This window comes from Salmo trutta, chromosome 6 (genome assembly GCF_901001165.1).
Source record: "Salmo trutta chromosome 6, fSalTru1.1, whole genome shotgun sequence".
NCBI classification, from domain to species: Eukaryota; Metazoa; Chordata; class Actinopteri; order Salmoniformes; family Salmonidae; genus Salmo; species Salmo trutta.
In genome coordinates, this window is record NC_042962.1 from 57,253,613 (window position 1) to 57,275,984 (window position 22,372).

Here is a 22,372-nt window from a genome sequence, read left to right on the forward strand (position 1 = left end):
TGTATTTAAGTTGAGCTGACCATTTTTTTCAATGGTTTCCTTTGGTCTAGCCTACATCCTTGTGAGCGTTGGCTACACTGGTGTCAGAGGTGGGATGGTGACTTTGATCCCACTTCTGTGAAAATAGACAATAAAGATTGTATTCTATTCTACTATATTTATGAGGCGCTGTCCCTGTATAGGCTGCTTTTGTCGAACGTCCTCGGGCAGATCTGGAACGCGCCCAATGGGTAATTCAAGTAGGCTACAAGCGCGCTCGCTTTTGTGCGCTCCTGAAGGTACAGTAGTCACATGGTCCAAACGGGAACAAACTCCATTACAACTCTTGACGGTGCATACACAGTGATCAAGCTCTGAGCGCAACATGATCATCGACAGAATTATCGAGAACGGCCTGAATCTTGTCCATCCAGGGACTGTTGTGACGAGCCCCGTGTATTTGGGCTCTTTTTACCAGGATACCTCAGCTGCACCGGAGATCAACAACTCTCTCTGTGCGCCAAACGAGTTGGATGGCTGGGGAAATGTTATGACTCCGCCAACTGCAGACAGTGGCACAAACGGTAAAATAAAACCCTTACTTTTAGAAATCAATATACATATTTGTAATTGTTGATAACTTTCCTCTAAGCAGGCGATTGTGTTAATGATAGGCAGTCTACTTTATATTACCCGATAATAATTATTGAAGTTAATGGTTACTTCCTTATTAGCCTACTCCTGGAAAACCGAAAAGAACATTGCGTTAGTGACACGGAGGATTACTGATCATGGGCAGTGGTGGAAAAATGACCCAATTGTCATACTTGAGTAAAAGTAAAGATACCTTCATAGAAAATGACTCAAGTAAAAGTCAGTCACCCAGTAAAATCCTACTTGAGTAAAAGTATTTGGTTTTAAATATACTGTTTTTTAAATGTGCGGATAGCCAGGGACACGCTCCCACACTTAGACATAATTTACAAACGAAACATGTGTTTAGTGAGTCCGCCAGATCAGAGGCGGTAGGGATGACCAGGGATGTTCGCTTTAAGTGTGTGAATTAGACCATTTTCCTGTACTGCTAAGCATTCAAAATGTAACAAGTACTTTTTGGTGTCAGGGAAAATGTATGAAGTAAAAAGTACATAATTTTCTCTAGGAATGTAGTAAAGTAAAAGTTACCCCAAAAAACTACTTAAGTAGTAGTTTTAAGTATTTTTACTTAAGCACTTTACACCACTGATCATCTGTAGACCCACATATTTAGACCTATAATAGCACTGTACAATGGAAGAGCAAGGTAGATACATTATGCTATTTGATTGACAGAGGCAAACAAACAGTTACTGTCATTTGGTGAATGTTGTAGATAACAGTGTGAATTTGGTTTGAGCTCCGCTAGATGTGGAAATAGGGGAAGTGTAAGGTCGCGTTCCAGGTCGTCTTTCCCCATTTTAGAATGTTTCTTTATACACTGCAGTATGAAGGTGTGATTCTGAGCTGTTTAGAATACCTGAGATTCTGATGTTGATAAAGCCTGAGTTGTTTAGAATACCTGGGATTCTGATGTTGATAAAGCCTGAGTTGTTTAGAATACCTGAGATTCTGATGTTGATAAAGCCTGAGTTGTTTAGAATACCTGAGATTCTGATGTTGATAAAGCCTGAGTTGTTTAGAATACCTGAGATTCTGATGTTGATAAAGCCTGAGTTGTTTAGAATACCTGAGATTCTGATGTTGATAAAGCCTGAGTTGTTTAGAATACCTGAGATTCTGATGTTGATAAAGCCTGAGTTGTTTAGAATACCTGGGATTCTGATGTTGATAAAGCCTGAGTTGTTTAGAATACCTGAGATTCTGATGTTGATAAAGCCTGAGTTGTTTAGAATACCTGGGATTCTGATGTTGATAAAGCCTGAGTTGTTTAGAATACCTGAGATTCTGATGTTGATAAAGCCTTAGTTGTTCTGAGACAGTTCTCCAGACATAATGAGATCTAATCATCTGTGCAGATCAACTTCAACGGCTATATGGACATGCCTCTTTTTGTAGCTTCCACGCCCTATTGAATAAAATGGACTATTTGAGCTCCTGTGCTTGAACTTGGCAGGCAGAGTTCCCAGGAACTGTATTCATGTATCCTACCACTATAGATATATCATACATCAAGGGCTTTTTGCAAATGAACATTTTATGGATTGCTGAGTGTACCTTTTAACAGCCACTTTTGCCTCAATACCAAGCTAATCAAAAGTAGTGTTTATTTCAAACTTGTCTTGGGCTCAAAGATTCTCATCGGTCGTATTTATACCTGTTGCAGAGTGTTCCATGAGTGAGGTGGGGTCTTTTGGCCGTTTCCAAGGAGTGCGGGTGAAGAATACAGTGAAAGAACTCATCATGCAGAAGCGCCTTAGCAACCAAAATGTACAGGTAAATTAAATAGTTATTGTTCTGCTAATTTGTGTAAATATTATGGTTAGCTTGCATATATTTAGCTTACATCTGTCCATATTTTCATGATCTCTGTTTTTCTTCATGTCCAGCAACACTCTGAGAGAGAATTCACAGGTAATATTAATGTTTTATCGACACACATTATCCAGAAATACTGTAGATACAGTACATTATAATATGATGTGCAAATGTTTTTTTGTTCGTTATCATGTAGAGTTGACGTCCCTTCTTCAAGGGCATAAGAGGACTGCGGACTTCAGCTTGATAACCGATTCACCTGCTAAAAGACTTGCTACTGCAAAGGCAATCCTGGTAATTGTATGCTTTTGGTTATAATGTTATTTTAATTCAGTCCCCTTTAACTTTTCCCATGATTCTTTGTGTTCAGGCTAGGGTTGGTTTCATAGACCCAGGTTAAATCAATCCAGGGATATTCCTCTGGTTTAGCTAATGAAGAACTAGTGAAAACCACAAACTCTCATGTAGGTCACGTTGTTATAGCTACAAACTATATTGTGTGATATGACCGACCACTTCAATCCGTAGCCCAATTTTATTTCTCCTTTTCTGTGTAGTTTGATGTCTCTTCACTTGCTCAGTTCCCCTCCGGGTAAACCCCAGTGAGACTCAGAGTTACCGCCTCCACCCTGAGGGCTATTCCAGAACTCAAAATTAGGAATACAGTTTGGCAATGTTATCGTGCATATAGATTATTAGGTTTTGCATGTGTGTCTCATATAGATTCTGCTGTTTTGGAGTGAACTGAGGAAGTGGAAGGAACCCAACTACAAATATCTTTCTTCCTTATGGTTTACCTTTCATGACAGGAAATGTACTTAAAGCAGCAATCCCAATCAGCAGTTGAAACGATAACAAAGCGTTCTCGTTCTAAAACGCTGAGGGATTGCGCAGGAGAAATGTAACCACTCTCAAATGTATAGACTGAGCTATGGATGTAAGGACTGACCATCCATGATATCAACATGGTAGTTTAACCAGGCTGTATCACATCCGGCCGTAATCGGGAGTCCCATAGGGCTGCGCACAATTGGCCCAGCATCGTCCGAGTTTGGCCGGTGTAGGCCGTCATTGTAAATAAGAATTTGTTCTTAACTGACTTGCCTAGTTAAATAAAGGTAAAATATAAAACATTTAAAAAAGAATCAATGGTTACATACAATTAATTTCTAAGTCCAAAAACGGATGTATCAACTGCAGATTACCCCTTTTAAGTATTTATCATCCACTTCTCTTTCAGACTCTGAGCCCTCCAGAGGGAAACACACTGGACATTGACTTCATGGAACTTGGATATGAGTCTATGAACTCAGAGACCTCCCCGCAGGAGACCCTCCCTGACCCCTTCAGCCTCATCGACTATCAGTCCCTCTACCCTCAAACCCACATGCCACATGCAATGGGAAACTCCTATGTCCCCCAGCCTTTCATCGCCCCGCTGAGCCCAAAGGGCGTTTGGCCATTGACTCAGTTTGCTGAAGGGGAGCCGATGTCCTTCTTTCAATGGCAGATACGACAGGAAGAGGAGAAGTTGGCAGGGTTCACCCCCGAGATGCTCACAAGCCAGGATAATGATGGAGACACGTCAGTTTGTGTAGTATTCATCAACATGTTGTATACATTTGCCTTTTGTAGATCTAAGCAACTATGCATACTCAACTCAGTTATTTTTCTAACCCAGTGGCCTCCAACTCTGGTCCTGGGGAGGCACGGGTGTGCAGGGTTTTGTTCCAGCCTAGCACAGTGTTTCAACACAAACTTGCCACACCCTGTACCTCTCCAGGAACAAGGATGTTAGTGACCACTGTTCTAATCCATCATGTGACCTATGCTTGCCAGACATTTACACTCTTAGAAAAAAAGCTGCTATCTAGAACCTAAAAGGGTTCTTCGGCTGTCCCCATAGGAGAACCCTTTAATAAACCCCTTTTTGGTTCCATATAGAACACTTTTGGTTCCAAGTAGAACCATTTTGGGTTCCATGTAGAACCCTTTCCACAGAAGGTTCGACATGGAACCAAAAAGGGTTCTATATGGAACCAAAAGGAGTTTTCCTATGGGGAGACCCGAAGAACCCTTTTGGAACCCTTTTATGTTAGTGTAGATTGTTTTATCTCTGTGTTGCCAGATTCTTGCACATAGCTGTGGCACAGGGCAGAAGGGCTCTAGCTTATGTGCTGGCCAGCAAGATGGCTACCGTCGGCATGCTGGATATGAAGGAGCACAATGGCCAGGTAAAGACTTACATCCTCACGCCCAATTCTAAATGGACCCCTAGCCCCAGAGACTTCTGCCACACACACACACACACTAGTGCCTAGGAGCTAGTGGCTATGGGTTGATTTGGAATTGGTTACAAGGGCGCAGTTATCCCAGTTGTAATCATATCATCTGAAAAGGAGCATTTTCAACATTTGATCTTTTTTGTCTTTTGTTTTGTACCCAGAGTGCCCTTCAGTTGAGTGTTGCAGCCAATCAACATCTGATATTGCAGGACCTGTTGGCCCAGGGGGCTCAGATCAACACCGCTGACTGCTGGGGCCGCTCCCCTCTGCATGTGTGTGCAGAGAAGGGCCACGCTCTCACTCTCCAGGTCTTTGACTTTCCCACTGTGGCACATAATAAGAGTGTGATGTGATATGAATAGGGGCTCTGGATTTCATCTGACCACGTCATGTTCTAGCCTTATAATTTGTATTTCACAACTTCTGTTTGAGGCATCACTGCAGCCAGTCAACCTTAGCAGTTAGATAACCCAGTGCTCCTCAGTGGCGCAGCGGTCTAAGGCACTGCATCTCAGTGCTAGAGGTGTCACTACAGACCCTGGTTTGATCCCGGGCTGTATCACAAACGGCTGTGATCGGGAGTCCCATAGGGAGGTTTTTTCCGGGGTAGTCCGTCATTATAAAATAAGAATTTGTTCTTTAACTGACTTTCCTAGTTAAATAAATACAAATAAAATATATTTAAGTCAGGGAAGTGTCATGCACATAGACCAGTGTAGGCTATACAGTGACTAAGGTCTGGTTTCAGTGATGGACTCTTTTGGTATAGAGGAATGGCCTACGTCACTACTTCATCAGCTTGAATAAAATACTAAATAGTAGCTAGCAATATGGAGATCACAGAGGTTATTTTTAATGAGTGCATTTCACAAGTGGCTAGTTTGCATCCACTACCTGAACTCAAACAACTGCAAGGGTTGTGCCTGCGGACTGGTTTACAATCACGTTGTTCTGGCATGTCTGCCTCTGGATTTGGGAGGCGAATCCCCAGATGTATTTTTTCCCTTATCAACGTAGGCAGTGACTTAGGTCCTCTACGCCAAAAGAGTCCATCATTGAAACCACATCCTAGTCACTGTGTTGCCTAGGGTTGGGTTTTCACAACTAAAGTGAACATACCTCATCATACAGAGACTATTGAATGAAAGGTTTGAAGAAAGGTCTGAAAACATGATGATTGTTGAACACAATCTCTGTTTCTCTTATTATTATTATTATTATTATTATTATAATACATATGGCAACTTTAATCAATGTCTTGGCACTAGAGGAAGGAAATAGTGTTTGGAAAAGAAGTCAGGGAAAACACTGAGCTGTAGGGATGTGAGTTCTCTCTTTTAATAACACTGGTTGCCAATCACAGCAAACAAAGTTAAGGTTTTTACCAGGAGCCTTGTGTTTGTTAATGTATGAATAGTCCTCCATTCTCCGCTATGGGATAAGAGAGTTATTTCCTCCCTCTGAAGAAATACGCCACTAAAAAGGCTAGGTTTATGATCGCCCTGAACAATGATCCATTTATGACTTCACCAGATGACCTGAACATAATCTGATACAGTATATCATCTGGACTGTGCAACCTTGGTTTTCAGGGTATTTTACCCCCGCTGGTTTCAAGAAGTAAAACCACAGGTTGGTTGTCAATGGTCGATTGTTTTAGGCTTCCAGTATATGGAAATAAGGCAGGATGATTTGCACCCCTGCACGCTCATGACCAAATGCAAAAAAAAAGTGTAGGGAACTCGGGTGCTGTATGCACAATCAGAAGAGATCTGTCAGCAACTTTCTGATGCCATTTTGATAATTTATGCAAATTTGGCTCATGACTCAGTGAATGGATTTATAGGTTTCACTGAAACTTTACCATCTTGATTATCTGTGATAAACTGTGACCTTTTCAGTGATATCTTTCAATTGGAATTTTGTCTCACTGCGTTTGATCAGGAGGAACTCCTGACTTGGAATGTTAGAATGTTTTCTTGTGTCCCATAGCAACAGTTGTTCTGTATCGGGTTAGATCTCAGGCAGTGACTTCCTCATCAGCTCATAACAGATATAACAGCCAGCCGATCACAGAGCATTTCCTCAAAACAACACTGGGACAAAATCCCCCTTTCTTTGAAAAACTGGTTTAACAGATGTGCTTCTGATAAGAGGTCACGGCAAATGCATTCCCAGCCAATCAAACATTAACTGTCAACAGAACATGGCACGCTAAACCTCCCAATCATTAACGCCTATTAATCTGTTACTCAACTGGTCCTGGATGACTCTCACAACAGTTCCTGTGGTTGGATACTAATGCATTAAGGAAGAACAGGCGCTGCTGATGAATGGCTGGCATCTACTATCTCTTTCAGATCTCTAGAACTAAATATTGACACTGTCGTCGTTAGCGTTGACATGCTTTACCCTGACTAGCTAATTCCACAGTTGTACCTTAACACAAGTGTGTGTGTTTTAAATTGAAATCAAAAGTTCTTCCTGTTTTACCCATCTGCCCTTTATCCCCCTGTTTAACATTTCCCTTCACACGCTCTCTCTTCCCGTAGACCATCCAAAGAGCTCTGAAGGGTAAAGGGCAGGAGCTTAATGTGGAAGAAGTCAACTATGATGGTGAGTCAGTTGCTCATAATCTGCTATACAATAAAACAGGTGAGGCAACCGGTGTCTCAACACAAGGCTGAGTCACACTACGATAGTCAACATTATTTAACCGTCATAACGGCAAAATAAATACTACCTCCCCAATGCCTCAACCTGCTTTTCTCTCCAGGCCTAACTCCTCTTCAGACAGCGGTCCGGTCTCACAATGCGGTTGTCCAGGAGTTGGGCTGTATGGCGGCGGCGACCCCCCAGTCCCCTGGGGTGGTGGAGTTGATGCAGAGAAGGAAGCTACTGGGGCAGTGTGTCAACACACTGCTGCTCATGGGAGCCTCCTGTGCAACTAAGGTGAGTTTGAGTAGCCTGGTCCCAAATCTGTCTGATGCCTTGTCAACTCCAACCTTGCCAACTCCTATGGTCATTGGAGTAGGCAAGGCATCATAAACAGATCTGGAACCAGGCTTGGTTGAGAATCTTTCATTTATAATTTTTGCGTATCATTCTTTGGCAGCGTAGCCCATTCCATACAGTCTGACCTTACCTGTGTCTTTTTCCAACAGGATCATAAAAGTGGCCGCACCTCCCTGCACATGGCTTCTCAGGAGGCCAATGTGGAGCTTTTACGCATCTTCCTCGACCAGCCAGACTCTCTGTCTATTGTCAATGTCAAGGTGAGATACTGCTGCACTACCTAATGTCAAGGTGAGATACTGCTACAGTACCTAATGCCAAGGTGAGATACTGCTACAGTACCTAATGCCAAGGTGAGATACTGCTATAGTACCTAATGTCAAGGTGAGATACTGCTACAGTACCTAATGTCAAGGTGAGATACTGCTACAGTACCTAATGTCAAGGTGAGATACTGCTACAGTACCTAATGTCAAGGTGAGATACTGCTACAGTACCTAATGCCAAGGTGAGATACTGCTACAGTACCTAATGTCAAGGTGAGATACTGCAACAGTACCTAATGTCAAGGTGAGATACTGCAACAGTACCTAATGTCAAGGTGAGATACTGCAACAGTACCTAATGTCAAGGTGAGATACTGCTACAGTAGCTAATGCCAAGGTGAGATACTGCTACAGTACCTAATGTCAAGGTGAGATACTGCTACAGTACCTAATGTCAAGGTGAGATACTGCTACAGTAGCTAATGCCAAGGTGAGATACTGCTACAGTACCTAATGCCAAGGTGAGATACTGCTACAGTACCTAATGCCAAGGTGAGATACTGCTACAGTACCTAATGTCAAGGTGAGATACTGCTACAGTACCTAATGCCAAGGTGAGATACTGCTACAGTACCTAATGTCAAGGTGAGATACTGCTACAGTACCTAATGTCAAGGTGAGATACTGCTACAGTACCTAATGCCAAGGTGAGATACTGCTACAGTACCTAATGTCAAGGTGAGATACTGCTACAGTACCTAATGTCAAGGTGAGATACTGCTACAGTACCTAATGTCAAGGTGAGATACTGCTACAGTACCTAATGTCAAGGTGAGATACTGCTACAGTACCTAATGCCAAGGTGAGATACTGCTACAGTACCTAATGTCAAGGTGAGATACTGCTACAGTACCTAATGTCAAGGTGAGATCTCGCCTCTGGAAAACAAACATACATGATAACCAATCAGCGTGCTGGCTCAAATTCTGAGCTGACAAACAGTGTTCCCATTGTTCATTGTTTTTTTTTTTTTGGTTATCAGGAGGTAAGTTAACTAAACCCTCTAACATGAGTTCTGTCCACCAGGCATTCAGTGGAAACACAGCGCTGCACTTTGCCAGTTCTGTGCATGGTCGCGTGACTCAGGTGGATGCTGTGAAGCTCCTGATGAGGAGAGGGGCCGACCCCAGCTCCAAGAACCTGGAGAATGAGCAGCCTGCCCAGCTGGTGGCTGAAGGGCCCGTCGGAGACCAGGTGAATAATGCCCCAAAATGGTTCTGTGGCTGTCCCCATAGGAGAACCCTTTTGGGTTCCATGTAGAACCTTCTGTAGAAAGGGCTCTACATGGAACCCAAAAGGGTTCTACCTGGAACCAAAAAGGGTTCTTCAAATGGTTCTCCTATGGGGATAGCCGAATAACCTTTTTTAGGTTCTAGATAGCACCTTTTTTTTCTAAGAGTGTAAGCACATCCAGGAACTTGCAGGTGCAGGGTATGAAAAGTACAGCATGGTTCTACATGATAAAAAAAGAAAATTATGCCATTGCCTGGAGAAAAACATCTAAGATCCCAGCACACGGCTGAACCCTCCCTCTGTGGGAGCATTTAATCGTGTTCTTGTGTCTATCTTTCAGGTGAATATTCCCATGTCCTTGTTTTATTATCATGTAATCATTCTTTAACCAGGCAAGTCGATTTAGAACCTTTTATCAATGATTATTATTAAGGCCTGGTTAAGACGCAAACACAGAGACGCAGTAAAAACAAAACATGAAGAATACACAAAAGTTCAAGTGTTAGACTGGCAGACATTCAAAACACACACACACACACTTCAACAAGATGGGACTGTATTGCAATAATGTGCCTCTGGTTGTTTCTCTTAGGTGCGGCGTATTCTGAAGGGGAAAGGCTACCAGGCCCGGTCTGCTGCCCAGTAGGATGCAGGATGTGATCTCCTGTCCAGAAACACTGTCAGTCAGACAGTCCAATCTATGTAGAAATGATTTGCCATCGTATGTATGGCAGATGTCAGTTGTTTCAATGAAACAGTGAATGTTGTTTGCTACAGTGTAGTGTATTTTGAGGTAACCATGTGATCTTCTCCCTTAAAGGGGCAATCTGCATTTGTTACATCCATTTTTGGACTTGTAAATGATTCATATGTACCCATTGTTTCTTGGAGAATATAACTTATAAATTCATCATGAGCTTAGTTCAACTGTCGTACCCCATCAGAACCCAAAATATATATAATCTTGTTTTACTCCAATGTTTGTAAACAAAGTACATGGAAACAAACACTATGAAAAGTAGCTTCCAAATATGGTTCAAACTATAATGTTGATATCATGGATGGTTACTCCTTAGCCGTGTCTATGAATTTGAGTGTTAACATTTCTCTAGCCCCATCCCTCAGTGTTTTACTGAAACGGGCAGGGAATACGCTTTGTTCATGTTTCAACTGCTGATTGCCGCTTTAAGGAATGACGCCTGAAGGGGTTTTCACCACTAAACCACTTTGGGTTGAGTCACAGGTTGACTCCCCTGTAATGCCGGTGTGAAACACCTTGAGCTGGAATGTGCATTGTAGCTAGAGGTTGACCACATAGTAACAGTGTAATGTAGCTAGGGGTTGACCACATAGTAACAGTGTAATGCAGCTAGGGGTCGACCACATAGTAACAGTGTAATGTAGCTAGAGGTTGACCACATAGTAACAGTGTAATGTAGCTAGAGGTTGACCACATAGTAACAGTGTAATGTAGCTAGAGGTTGACCACATAGTAACAGTGTAATGTAGCTAGGGGTTGACCACATAGTAACAGTGTAATGTAGCTAGGGGTCGACCACATAGTAACAGTGTAATGTAGCTAGGGGTTGACCACATAGTAACAGTGTAATGTAGCTAGGGGTTGACCACATAGTAACAGTGTAATGTAGCTAGGGGTCGACCACATAGTAACAGTGTAATGTAGCTAGGGGTCGACCACATAGTAACAGTGTAATGTAGCTAGAGGTCGACCACATAGTAACAGTGTAATGTAGCTAGGGGTCGACCACATAGTAACAGTGTAATGTAGCTAGGGGTCGACCACATAGTAACAGTGTAATGCAGCTAGGGGTCGACCACATAGTAACAGTGTAATGTAGCTAGGGGTCGACCACATACCAGTAACCTGAAGAGACGGGAGCTCAGTTTTTTTGAATTTCTTGGAGGTTCTGGTACGGGTGGCAGCATGGGGGTCTTGCCTTATTTTATTCATTTTAAATGTGTATTTTCATTTACTTTATAAATAAATGAAAATAAATCATGAGTTGGCTAGTGTCACAAATAACTAAGCCATATAATGGGTCATTGAGTATGCTAAATATCTATGGTGATGTCATTGTGTTCCTGCATATTTTGTTTTAGTACCCATCAATTATACTGTACCATGGAGATATGTTAGTACAATATTCAGATTTGTAATTTGTTGAATTGATCTCTTTTGGAATGTAAATGTAGGATTTAACAAATACAATTGATTTACAGTGCATTTGATATTAACTACACTGTCTGAAACATTACTTTAAGGGTATATTATAACCACCAGCAGTCATAGGTAAGGAAGAAGAATGCCAACACACTGGTATAACTTGGGATAGGTTTTATCAATGCACAGAAGAAAATAAACTGAATTACAGACAGGATATAAATTGAAGAGGCATTATTCAGGCAGCAGTTATCCATCAGTCAACTATTTTATAACAAACGAGAGGCCACAACGTAGAAAAATCAGGAGACAGAAATGGCTTTAGGTCTATTTGATAACGACAGACTACAGTGATACCACACAGAAATCATATTCTTGATTAACACAAGATGAATCAAGAAAAGTCACATGATCTCAGTCAATCTAACTCAACCAGCAGGGAGACATTGCTTCCCCCTGCCATTCATAGGCAGAACGTTCTGTTGCTCTAGTCTCTGGAAGTCATTGAATTCCAATTCAGAATCTTGGTGATGGGAGCCCATTGTTATTTCAAGGGCAGAATTGTATTGAAATGGGCAAATGTTGATGCTGGCTACAATGCTGCTGCTAACAGCTCAGCCGAGTGTTTCTGTAGGTGCCTGTTGAGGTGTGTGCGGCGGGTGTAGCTCTTGTCACAGCGAGGGCAGGGGTACGGACGCACTCCAGAGTGAGTCAACAGGTGCTTCTTCAGATCAAACTTCCTCTTCAGGCTCTTCCCACACTCTGGACAAGAGAACGGCTTCTCACCTGAGGGACGGGACAGTATTTAGGACTATAAATCAAGATTACACAGAAGAGTTACTTCAGATAACACAGAACTACGATTAAATCGATTGTTTTATTATTAATCGATCACAAATGTATAAATGTACTGCATATGTCCTGCATCACATATGAAAGTACAAACATGTTTAGCATTTCTTGGACAAATGACAGTGTATCATTCATATACACCATATAGTTGTTATATCAACGGCCCCCTTAAAGGGATACTTCGGGATGTTGTCCCTTTATCTACTTCCCCAGAGTCAGATGAACTCGTGGATATCATTGTTATGTCTCTGTGTCCAGTATGAAGGAAGTTAGAGGTAGTTTCGCGGGCCAATGCTAACTAGCATTAGCGCAATGACTGGAAGTCTATGGGTATTGTTGTGGAAATTCTTACACGGGGACTTAGCAATTGCAATAGCGCTAGTTAGCAACTTCCTCCAAACTGCTCGCAGAAACATAAAAATGGTATCCACAACTTCATCCGACTCTTGGGCCTCATTGCCAAAATCCGAACTATCCCTTTAACTACAAGCTCCTGGTTCTGACCTGAGTGTGTCTTCATGTGTTCTGTCAGGTGACAGGATATGGAGAATGTCTTTCCACAGTCAACACAGCTGTAAGGTCTCTCTCCTGTGTGACAGCGCATGTGTTTCTGCAAGTCCCCACCTGAGGGCCACGCCTTTCCGCACACCTCACACACGTACGGCCTCTCGCCCGTGTGCCGCCGCACGTGAACGTTCAACCCGGCGAGCGCCGTGAAACGTTTCCCGCAGTAGGAGCAGTGGAAGGGCTTCTCGCCCGTGTGGATCCGGAGGTGTCCCTCCATGCCGTCTTTGGTCCGGAAGCGCTTGCCGCAGTGGGCGCAGAGAAAGGGCTTCTCCTCCGAGTGGGTTCTGAGGTGGGACTGGAGGGACCCCAGAGTAGTGAAGCTCTTCTCACACTGGTCACATTGATGAGGTCTGTCCACAAGATGGCTTCTCTGGTGGATCCTCATGAGGGTCAGGCCTGTAAACGTCTCCTCACAGTAACGGCACTTGTACCTCTGGCCCTCGCTCCCCTCTGGGACCGGATGGGTCTGCTGGTGTTTGATGAGTTTGGCCTGCGAGGTGAATGTCTCGCCGCAGACAGGGCAGACGAGCTTGGGTACGCGGTGCATCTGCCGGTGGGCGTCGCGCTCCTTCGCCGAGCCGAACACACACTCGCACTGGGTGCAGGCGAAGCCACCACCGGACGAGTGAGTCTGCTTGTGATTGGTCAGGCTGGAGAGGAGGCGGAAGCGTTTGCCGCACAGACAGCACTGGTGCAGCGGCTGGGCCCAGTGGGTCTTGTGGTGTCGGGTCAGTTCCAGCTTGGTCCTAAAGCCCGCCCCACATTGAAAACAGGTGTTGGTCTTGTGGGTGAGGCGGTGGCGGTACTGCTCGCGGAGCGACGCAAACCGCTTCCCGCACTGGGCGCAGTCCAAGGTGGCGTTGACACACACAGAGCGCTTGTGGTCGTTCAGGCTCCAGGGCGTTGGGAAGTCAACGCCACACTGGGCGCATTTGTAGCGGCCGCCTCGCGAGTGTGTGGTCAGGTGACGCAGCACCTGGGAACGGTAGATGAAACACTTCCCACACGTCGGGCACTTGTGGGCAACACGCCGGGGATTGTGGGATACGCTAGACGGGTGCGTCCCGGAAGACGAGGACTCCCCTGTGGGGCTGTCTGTGAGGAAACAGGAAGAGAAGGTGAGAGGTGATTGGTATTTTATTAGGATCCCCATTAGCTGTGAAAGCAGCAGCTACTCTTCCTGGGGTCCACACAGAACATGACATAACACGAACATTAATAGACAAGTACAGCTCACAGACAGAACTACGTACATTTAAAAAAAAGGCACACGAGAGGATAAGCAGAGAGGATATTGGGAAATGGAGTTTGTAATGGAGGACAAAATAAGAATATCTTATCGCGTACACCTGATAGGGAGCTGCAGCACAGGAGGCTGGTGGGGAGGACGGGCTTGTGATAATGGCTGGAGTGGAATGCTATCAAATAAACCACACATGGTTTCCAGGTGTTTGATGCCATTCCATTTGCTCCGTTCCAGACATTATTATGAGCTGTCCTCCCCACCAGCCTCCTGTGAGCTGCAGGTGGTTAGGAGGGTATAAGACACTCACCTGTGTCACTCTCCACCCTAATACATTCTACAGGCTTATCAGACGACTCAGGGATGATGCTGAGGTGGGAAATAACATGTCATGTTAATCATTCATCATTTACCCAATACTCACACACTCAGTTCACGTTTCGACACTTCAAATAATGTACACTCAAAAACACACAAGATACAATCTGTCCATACTTACGGTCACGCTACTGCATTCCACACACACTCCCAAACACGCGCTGACCACACCTTCCTCCTCAGTGAGGTGTTAGACACACACACACACTCTAAACACCCACACATACTCTGTCCACACCAATCGTCACACTACCACTCACACACATTTACCACTCAAAACACCCATTCTGATACAATCTGTCCATACTTACTGTCACGCTACTGCATTCCTAACACACACATATACACACACATACCTCCCCGGTGAGGCCTGGGGCTTTTGGCTGCTCACAGGAACAGTGTTCCTCTCTGGCGAGGGCCTGCTCTGTCCTGGGGGAGAGCTGACTGCAGTCTGCCCCCTGCAGGCCACAGGCAGGGTGAGAGTGGGTGCAGACTGGGAGACGACAGCCAGAGAGTGCTGGCCCGGCTGGGGGATAATCATTATAGATTGGCTCTGCACAATGAAACCCAGAATCCCTAGGTTGGACGTTTCCGTTTCTCCTGCCACTCCATTGGCTGATTCCTGGTCTTGACCAATCAGCTCAGCTACTTTCGATTTCTCATCGTCCTCTCGTTTGATGCAGACCTTCTCCTGTTCTTCATCCATCCTTTCCTCAGGGATGGGTTCTGACTCACTGTCAGAGTGGGCAGAGGGCTGGTACACCATCATATTTGGAAGACAAACAGGTAGAGAGCTGAGGAGGTTGGTCTGGGATGGGCTGGAGTCTGCACAAGACAAGCGAGAAGCACAGTTGTAAACAAATCAAATACATTTTCTGACCTTAAAACAACTGAGACTACAGACTATGACTGGGTTGGCGATTGCTGCAGTGTTGGTGACGTACCTCTATTTACCAGGTGTTCTCGGCAGCACGTTTGGCTCTGCAGCACAGACCTCAGCCTGTCACTGTGGGGGATAGACTGCAGACATTCATCCACACCACCGGGGACAGAGTCAAGCCAGGAGGCAGCCTGGGGAACACAGGGGGGAGATGTGTGGTGGTCAAAGTGTGGTTGGTAAATGTGGTCAATATGTAGCCTGTGTATTCTCTTAGTAGTGAAGTTGGGGTTGAAATGCGGTCGTCGGTCACTGTGTACCTGTTTAAAGTCTGGTACTGGCAGCAGCTCCTCCAGTCTGGAGAGGAACACACACACCAGAGACTCCAGCTCTGCATTAAAGTATTGACCAAACTGAGAGAGATAGTAGCGAGAGAAAGAGAGATAGTAGAGAGAGATAGTACAGAGAGAAAAGAGAGAAGAAAGTGAGAGAGAGAGTAGAGAGAGATAAGAGAGAGAACAATTCTTCACTGAACTCAGAGTTTAGTACAGTGCTGTCACTTGCTCTGCTGCATGTTACTCAAGTGAAGAAAGATAGATTTTCTTACAGCCCATCGATCTCCTGGACTCCTCTGGGTGTACGCCATGAGCCTGGCTTTGGCATCCTCAAAGGCCTTGTCACTGGACTGGAAAAACAACAGACACATACCTTAGTGTGTGTCACGGCCAAACGTCTCCCTCTCAGCACTCAGAAAAGGTGTGTCCCCATTTTGGCACTCGGTTCCCTCCCTTTACTCCACCCCATCACTCTATACATTCAGTAAAATGCAGGCTGTAAAAATCCAGTTCCCATGAGCCCTCTCTCTCACCTTTGTCAGACAGATGGACTGGATCCTGTCCAGGTGAGTCTGGATGAGTTCTGGGGCGACATCCTCAACTATCCACTCCTGGGACATCTGAAGGACGGACCGATCAGGAAGTCCGTTTAAAATTATAACACTGTGCAACACTTTACAACAGAGGTGAACTTCTGATTTGCAGCACATGGAAAATACTGTGTAGGTTACTGCTGGAAGAAACACACACACCTTTGCTCTGAGGCCCAGAAGCAGTAATGCTCTCTGCCTGTCAGTCAGCAGTTCTGGAACTGTCTCTGTGACCAAACACACAAAGTCCTCCAGCTTCCCATAATGCTCCAAACTCCGCCGCCCCACCACCTGCCACATGACCGCAGACATCAGACGCAGCGGTGGCACCAGGAGTCTCAGAGAGGAGAGAGGGAGGGGGCCATCTGTGGGGAAGGAGGGGGAGGTAAGTATAGACAGGCAGGCTACACAAAGCACACATTTGCCCTGTTTGAATACTTCTGGATTGTCCACCCTGAGATTGGAATGTTAGGAGTTTGATCCCTGACCAAGTCACACCAAAGACTGTAAAAATGGGACCAGATGCATCTCTGCTTGGCACTCAGCAATGGATTGGGGGTAAAGACCTGCGATAGACTAGTGTCCTGTCCAAAGGGAGTACACATCAAGCTGCCTCACGCATCAGATAACAGGAGATAGACTCATGCAAGGCTACTTACTTACTTTATAGTACAGCAGTGCTTATTTTAAAGAAGGATGGATGTTAGGTGAGATGCAAGTGTTCAAACAGTACACATTTCACCATATCCAATGATCACACCACTGGTCATCACTGTGAATAGCTCTGGTCCTGGGCATTAGAGGGATGCGCTGACGCCCTGGACCAGAGCTACACTGTGAGCTGAGCTGGCCAACACAACTCCTTAATTGGGGAGGACGGGCTCGTGGTAATGGCTGGAGCGGAATCAGTGGAATCGTATGAAATACATCAAACACACGGTTTTAATGTGTTTGATACCATTCCAGCCATTACTATGAGCCGTCCTCCCCACCAGCCTCCACTGCTGGCCAAGTATGAGTAACTGCATACATTGATTGTCTGAAAGTGGGCGTTGCGAAATAAGTGGGAGGATCAACAAAAGTGGGTGTATGGAAATATAACAGCTAATTGGGCAGATTGGTTGCCACTCAATATCATTTTGCGTGACTGCAAACTGCTTCCTTTTAGCTAAACTGGTTAGGATAATTACCGTGGCAGGTTAGGATAAATAAGGTGGCAGGTTAGGATAATTAAGGTGGCAGGTTAGGATAATTAAGGTGGCAGGTTAGGATAAATACCTTGGCAGGTTAGGATAATTAAGGTGGCAGGTTAGGATAATTACCTTGGCAGGTTAGGATAATTACCTTGGCAGGTTAGGATAATTACCTTGGCAGGTTAGGATAATTACGGTGGCAGGTTAGGATAATTAAGGTGGCAGGTTAGGATAATTAAGGTGGCAGGTTAGGATAATTAAGGTGGCAGGTTAGGATAATTAAGGTGGCAGGTTAGGATAATTACCGTGGCAGGTTAGGATAATTACCGTGGCAGGTTAGGATAATTACCGTGGCAGGTTAGGATAATTACCGTGGCAGGTTAGGATAATTAAGGTGGCAGGTTAGGATAATTAAGGTGGCAGGTTAGGATAATTAAGGTGGCAGGTTAGGATAATTAAGGTGGCAGGTTAGGATAAATACCTTGGCAGGTTAGGATAAATACCTTGGCAGGTTAGGATAAATACCTTGGCAGGTTAGGATAATGACCTTGGCAGGTTAGGATAATGACCTTGGCAGGTTAGGATAATGACCTTGGCAGGTTAGGATAATGACCTTGGCAGGTTAGGATAATGACCTTGGCAGGTTAGGATAATGACCTTGGCAGGTTAGGATAAATACCTTGGCAGGTTAGGATAATTACATTGGCAGGTTAGGATAATTACATTGGCAGGTTAGGATAAATACCTTGGCAGGTTAGGATAATTAAGGTGGCAGGTTAGGATAATTAAGGTGGCAGGTTAGGATAAATACCTTGGCAGGTTAGGATAATTAACGTGGCAGGTTAGGATAATTACCTTGGCAGGTTAGGATAATTAACGTGGCAGATGTGGATGCCGAGTTCGAATCAAGCAGCGCATCGAGCAAAGTTGGTTAAGACAAATGTTCTGAATGGAGAAAATAAAAAAAAGTCTGTCGGTCCTGTTGTTGTTTGATAAAGGGCAAATACTTACGCATGTGAAGCTTGGTTATGTAAGATACTCTGTCAGAGCTTTCCTCCCCAAACCAAGCTGTGTAAGAATTGTAAATTATTTGGCCATGTTTCAAGTGTGTGTTGAGCCTGTGTAGGGATCATACCTGTTTTATTTTTTAACTGAGGGATCAGATCCTGTTTACATCCCGCACAGTAGGTGACGGGATGCACATTCAATTGTGCGATCGCCAAAATACCATAGAAGAAGAAGACTTCCTTTAAAACAACTCTGCGCTATTCCGCGAAGCGCAAGAAATATGAACACAGAACAATGAGACAGATATTTCACCGGATGTATAAATGTGAAGCATTCGCTTGGTGTTTCCACTCACTACCAAACATGGAAGTGCGAGAAGACGTAACGAGATGGATTTTGGCCGACATTCTGCTAATTTTCTCAATTTATGAAACATTTGATTGCAATACGGTTTTCTGTTCCCAAAACTAAAATATGTTATGAACAGAGTGGACTAAGTTTTGTATACTTTACACTTTGCTAAAGTTTTAAAAAAAACACGTTATTTAGAAGGAGTGCAAGTTATTGCGCATTTCAAAGTAGGCGTTCCCTAACGGAAATATGCAGATGTAGGCTAGAACGCGCCAATAGGATTTCGCTAGCTCGTGCTTGGCTCTGCCCACTATGACTAATTTGTTGGGATTGGTTATAAATACACATATATATATACACATACATCATATATATACATATATATATATACATATATATACATACATACATACATACACACACACACACATACATACATACATACATACACACACACATACATATATATATATCCCCCTTTAATTAACTAGGCAAGTCAGTTAAGAACAAATTCGTATTTACAATGACAGCCTACCCCGGACGACGCTGGGCAAATTGTGATACAGCCTGGATTCGAACCAGGACCATAGTGACGCCTCTAACACTGAGATGCAGTGCCTTAGACCGCTGCGCCACTCAGGACCCCAGGTATGAATGCAATGACTTCTGCAGAGTACATATCGCTGTAAATGCTGCATGGCCAATGCAGACGTCGGATTGACCATGCAGAGTTGAGCTAAAACGCTACAAGGAAGCAGCCACGCAAAACGGTCTTGAGTGGCAACCAATCTGCCCAATTAGCTGTTAGATTTACGCTTTTGTTGATCCTCCCGCTTATTTCGCAACGCCCACTTTCAGACACGCTCAATGTATGCAGTTACCCATGACTCCTAGCAGGCAAACTTGGTGCATAGGCCACAGCACCACCCGAGTGATGCTACCAAGCAAGTACGTATGAGTATATTTTACAGTTAAACCCACATTTCGCAGGAGTTGCACTGAAATTGAGCGTGCAATTTTAGCTAGCTAACCTATAATATTTGATACCTAGACTAGAGAAAATAACTCATGTCAGCGGAAGCTAACTTTAGCTAGATAACTAACGTTAGCTAGCTACGTTAAACTACACTCACAACGGCCTGCTTCCACCGACAGCTTGATTAGAGAGAGTAAGCTATATAGCTACCTAGCCACAATCTTTACATTAATGCATACCCATATTGCTTCCACGTGGAAATCTTATATGCCGTCTTTTAGTCGTATCTTACAAATGTTGATTGAAGAGGCAAGGCTAGCTGCTCGTTTCCTCGTAAACTTTTGATGAACCGGAAGTTGATAGAGCAGCAGATAGCCAGCGTGCGTTCTGCGATTCACAACAACAACAAAGCTGATGGATTTTGATAATCAACCAAATTAGGCACGTAACTAGCTAACTGGCTAAACATTTGCCTTCTTTTGTCAAACTACGAACTAGCTAACCATGTTTTTCTTATTTTATTTTTTACATCAAGACCGTGACTACATGGTATTTGGTGAGAAGATCCTATCAGATTTTGTCCACCACACCACCAGCGGGAGAGCCTTACCTGAGACAACACATCAGAATCCTAGAATCTCCCCCTTCACTTTGGGCCAAAAGTGGTCCTCCTTTTGACCGAATCATCAAAAGATTCCTTTCAAGTGCTACAGGAGGATACTCCAGAGACAATGGCTGATATTGAGAGGGACAGTCAACACACAGATATACTGCAGGTGCAAATAAAACAGGAGGATGGAGACGAGCCTCACGATACAGAGGACCGTCTCAAGAGTTCTAATACTGGAGAACAGAAGCCTTGTCACATCTGCCCTGATTGTGGTAAAAGTTATACCCGTTCGGATAATCTTAAAACACACCAGAAAATTCATATGACAGAGAGGCCGTACCTCTGCTCCGAGTGTGGTAAAGGCTTTACCCGCACAGACCATCTGAAATCACACCTGAAAACACACGAAAGAAAGAAGAAGAAACTTAAACACCCCTGTACTGATTGTGTGAAAGGCTTTGTCCATTTAGAGCAGCTTGAAAAACATCTGGAAAAAAATCACCTTACACACAAGGAAAAGAAACCTCACGGCTGTCCGAGGTGTGATGAGAGCTTTTCTGACCTGGAAGAACTAACAACACACTTACCAGTACATACTGAAGAGCTGGCCCTCTACTGCTCTGACTGCGGTAAGCGGTTCTTACACAAAGGAAAATTTGAAAGACACCAGAGAGTACACAGTGGACAAATGCCATACATATGCACCCACTGTGGGGAGGGTTTTACACAGGCACATAGTTTGAAACATCACCAGCGAATACACACTGGAGAGAAACCCTACCTCTGCAACGAGTGTGGGGAGAGTTTCAGACACGATGCAACGTACAGGAGACACAAGCGCAAACACGAGCTACCACTCTCTGAAAAGAAAACCTATCCTTGCTCAGTATGTGGGAAGACTTTTACCCGCTCCGATGGAGTGATGAGGCATCTGAGAAGGTTCCATTATGGAGAGAGAGCTCTCCAGTGCTCCTGCTGCGACAAACGTTTCTTTCAACAGGACACACTAACCACACACATGAGAATTCACACTGGAGAGAAACCGTACAGTTGCTCTGACTGTGGGAGAAGCTTCTCACAAGATGGCGACCGAAAGAAACACCAGAAGAGGCACCACACTGGAGAGGGCACTTCACCTCTGACCCTCCATGTGGACAGCACAGAGACGCACAAACGCACACTATAACAGAGACATACCCACTAACAGACAGTAACAGGTAGACTCAAGACACAAAAACAGCCCAGTGGGCAAACCAGGTTGCAAGGAGGTTAATAAAGCTTTGGCTTTATTTTTTGTGTTCGTGTGTGATAGCATGTATTTCTCTCTCTCTCGTTTAGAGTTCATTGGCAAGGCAAATTTTAGCCCAACTTCTCACTGTTTGTAAGATGCTTACTGCTTATTGCAGCTACTTAAGTGATCATCCCCCCACTCCATTACTCTGTTACCCCTTTATTCATCCCCCCACTCCATTACTCCGTTACCCCTTTATTCATCCCCCCCACTCCGTTACTTCTCTATTCATCCCCCCACTCCGTTACTCCTGTATTCAACCCCCCACTCCATTACTCCGTTACCCCTTTATTCATCCCCCCACTCGTTACTTCTCTATTCATCCCCCCACTCCGTTACTCCTCTATTCATCCCCCCACTCCATTACTCCGTTACCCCTCTATTCATCCCCCCACTCTGTTACTGTTACCCCTCTATTCATCCTCCCACTCCGTTACTCCTCTATTCATCCCTCCACTCCGTTACTCCTCTATTCATCCCTCCACTCCGTTACTCCTCTATTCATCCCTCCACTCCGTTACTCCTCTATTCATCCCTCCACTCCGTTACCCCTCTATTCATCCCTCCACTCCGTTACTCCTCTATTCATCCCTCCACTCCGTTACT

At 44.4% G+C, this 22,372-nt stretch overlaps 3 protein-coding genes across 7 annotated transcripts; 2 read left to right on the plus strand and 1 right to left on the minus strand.

Moving 5' to 3' along the window:
- Positions 1-279: 279 nt before the first annotated feature.
- On the plus strand, positions 280-11,569 carry LOC115196411 (NF-kappa-B inhibitor zeta). Of its 3 annotated transcripts, none has more exons than XM_029757228.1 (12): positions 280-563; positions 2,303-2,412; positions 2,526-2,550; positions 2,651-2,748; positions 3,695-4,038; positions 4,583-4,688; positions 4,901-5,047; positions 7,292-7,355; positions 7,516-7,691; positions 7,904-8,014; positions 9,107-9,308; positions 9,371-11,569. In XM_029757228.1, exons 1-12 carry the CDS (start codon positions 365-367, stop codon positions 9,454-9,456), a joined length of 1,668 nt encoding a protein of 555 aa, XP_029613088.1. In that variant the 5' UTR covers positions 280-364; the 3' UTR covers positions 9,457-11,569. The 3 variants fall into 3 exon arrangements, with proteins under 3 accessions (XP_029613088.1, XP_029613089.1, XP_029613090.1); XM_029757230.1 differs by having other exon boundaries at positions 282-563; positions 9,107-9,274; positions 9,906-11,569; XM_029757229.1 differs by having other exon boundaries at positions 9,107-9,386.
- An 85-nt stretch (positions 11,570-11,654) lies between these two features.
- Positions 11,655-20,225, minus strand: LOC115196410 (oocyte zinc finger protein XlCOF6). Of its 2 annotated transcripts, none has more exons than XM_029757226.1 (10): positions 20,105-20,225; positions 16,500-16,702; positions 16,281-16,367; positions 16,020-16,097; positions 15,733-15,825; positions 15,480-15,606; positions 14,892-15,360; positions 14,468-14,526; positions 12,852-14,009; positions 11,655-12,281 (listed from the first exon to the last, which is right to left on the minus strand). In XM_029757226.1, the coding sequence occupies exons 1-10, from the start codon at positions 20,106-20,108 to the stop codon at positions 12,088-12,090; spliced, it is 2,472 nt and encodes an 823-aa protein (XP_029613086.1). In that variant the 5' UTR covers positions 20,109-20,225; the 3' UTR covers positions 11,655-12,087. The 2 variants fall into 2 exon arrangements, with proteins under 2 accessions (XP_029613086.1, XP_029613087.1); XM_029757227.1 differs by lacking the exon at positions 20,105-20,225 and adding an exon at positions 18,666-19,038.
- On the plus strand, positions 19,515-21,712 carry LOC115196414 (gastrula zinc finger protein XlCGF8.2DB-like). Of its 2 annotated transcripts, none has more exons than XM_029757236.1 (2): positions 19,515-19,537; positions 20,401-21,712. In XM_029757236.1, exon 2 carries the CDS (start codon positions 20,597-20,599, stop codon positions 21,659-21,661), a length of 1,065 nt encoding a protein of 354 aa, XP_029613096.1. In that variant the 5' UTR covers positions 19,515-19,537; positions 20,401-20,596; the 3' UTR covers positions 21,662-21,712. The 2 variants fall into 2 exon arrangements, with proteins under 2 accessions (XP_029613096.1, XP_029613095.1); XM_029757235.1 differs by lacking the exon at positions 19,515-19,537 and adding an exon at positions 19,618-19,837.
- The last annotated feature ends 660 nt before the right edge of the window (positions 21,713-22,372 follow it).

What these genes read in the sequence shown, in the direction of transcription:
- LOC115196411 (XM_029757228.1), top strand. Translation starts at nt 365, where the DNA reads ATGATCATCGACAGAATTATCGAGAACGGCCTGAATCTTGTCCATCCA. An exon ending in CTACTGCAAAGGCAATCCTG is followed by an intron (nt 2,749 to 3,694) that starts GTAATTGTATGC and finishes CTTCTCTTTCAG; the next exon opens with ACTCTGAGCCCTCCAGAGGG. An exon ending in AAAATGGTTCTGTGGCTGTC is followed by an intron (nt 9,309 to 9,370) that starts CCCATAGGAGAA and finishes CTCTACATGGAA; the next exon opens with CCCAAAAGGGTTCTACCTGG.
- LOC115196410 (XM_029757226.1), bottom strand. An exon ending in CAGTACCAGACTTTAAACAG is followed by an intron (nt 15,607 to 15,732) that starts GTACACAGTGAC and finishes TGTGTTCCCCAG; the next exon opens with GCTGCCTCCTGGCTTGACTC. An exon ending in CCCCAGGCCTCACCGGGGAG is followed by an intron (nt 14,527 to 14,891) that starts GTATGTGTGTGT and finishes TTCCCACCTCAG; the next exon opens with CATCATCCCTGAGTCGTCTG.
- LOC115196414 (XM_029757236.1), top strand. Translation starts at nt 20,597, where the DNA reads ATGGCTGATATTGAGAGGGACAGTCAACACACAGATATACTGCAGGTG.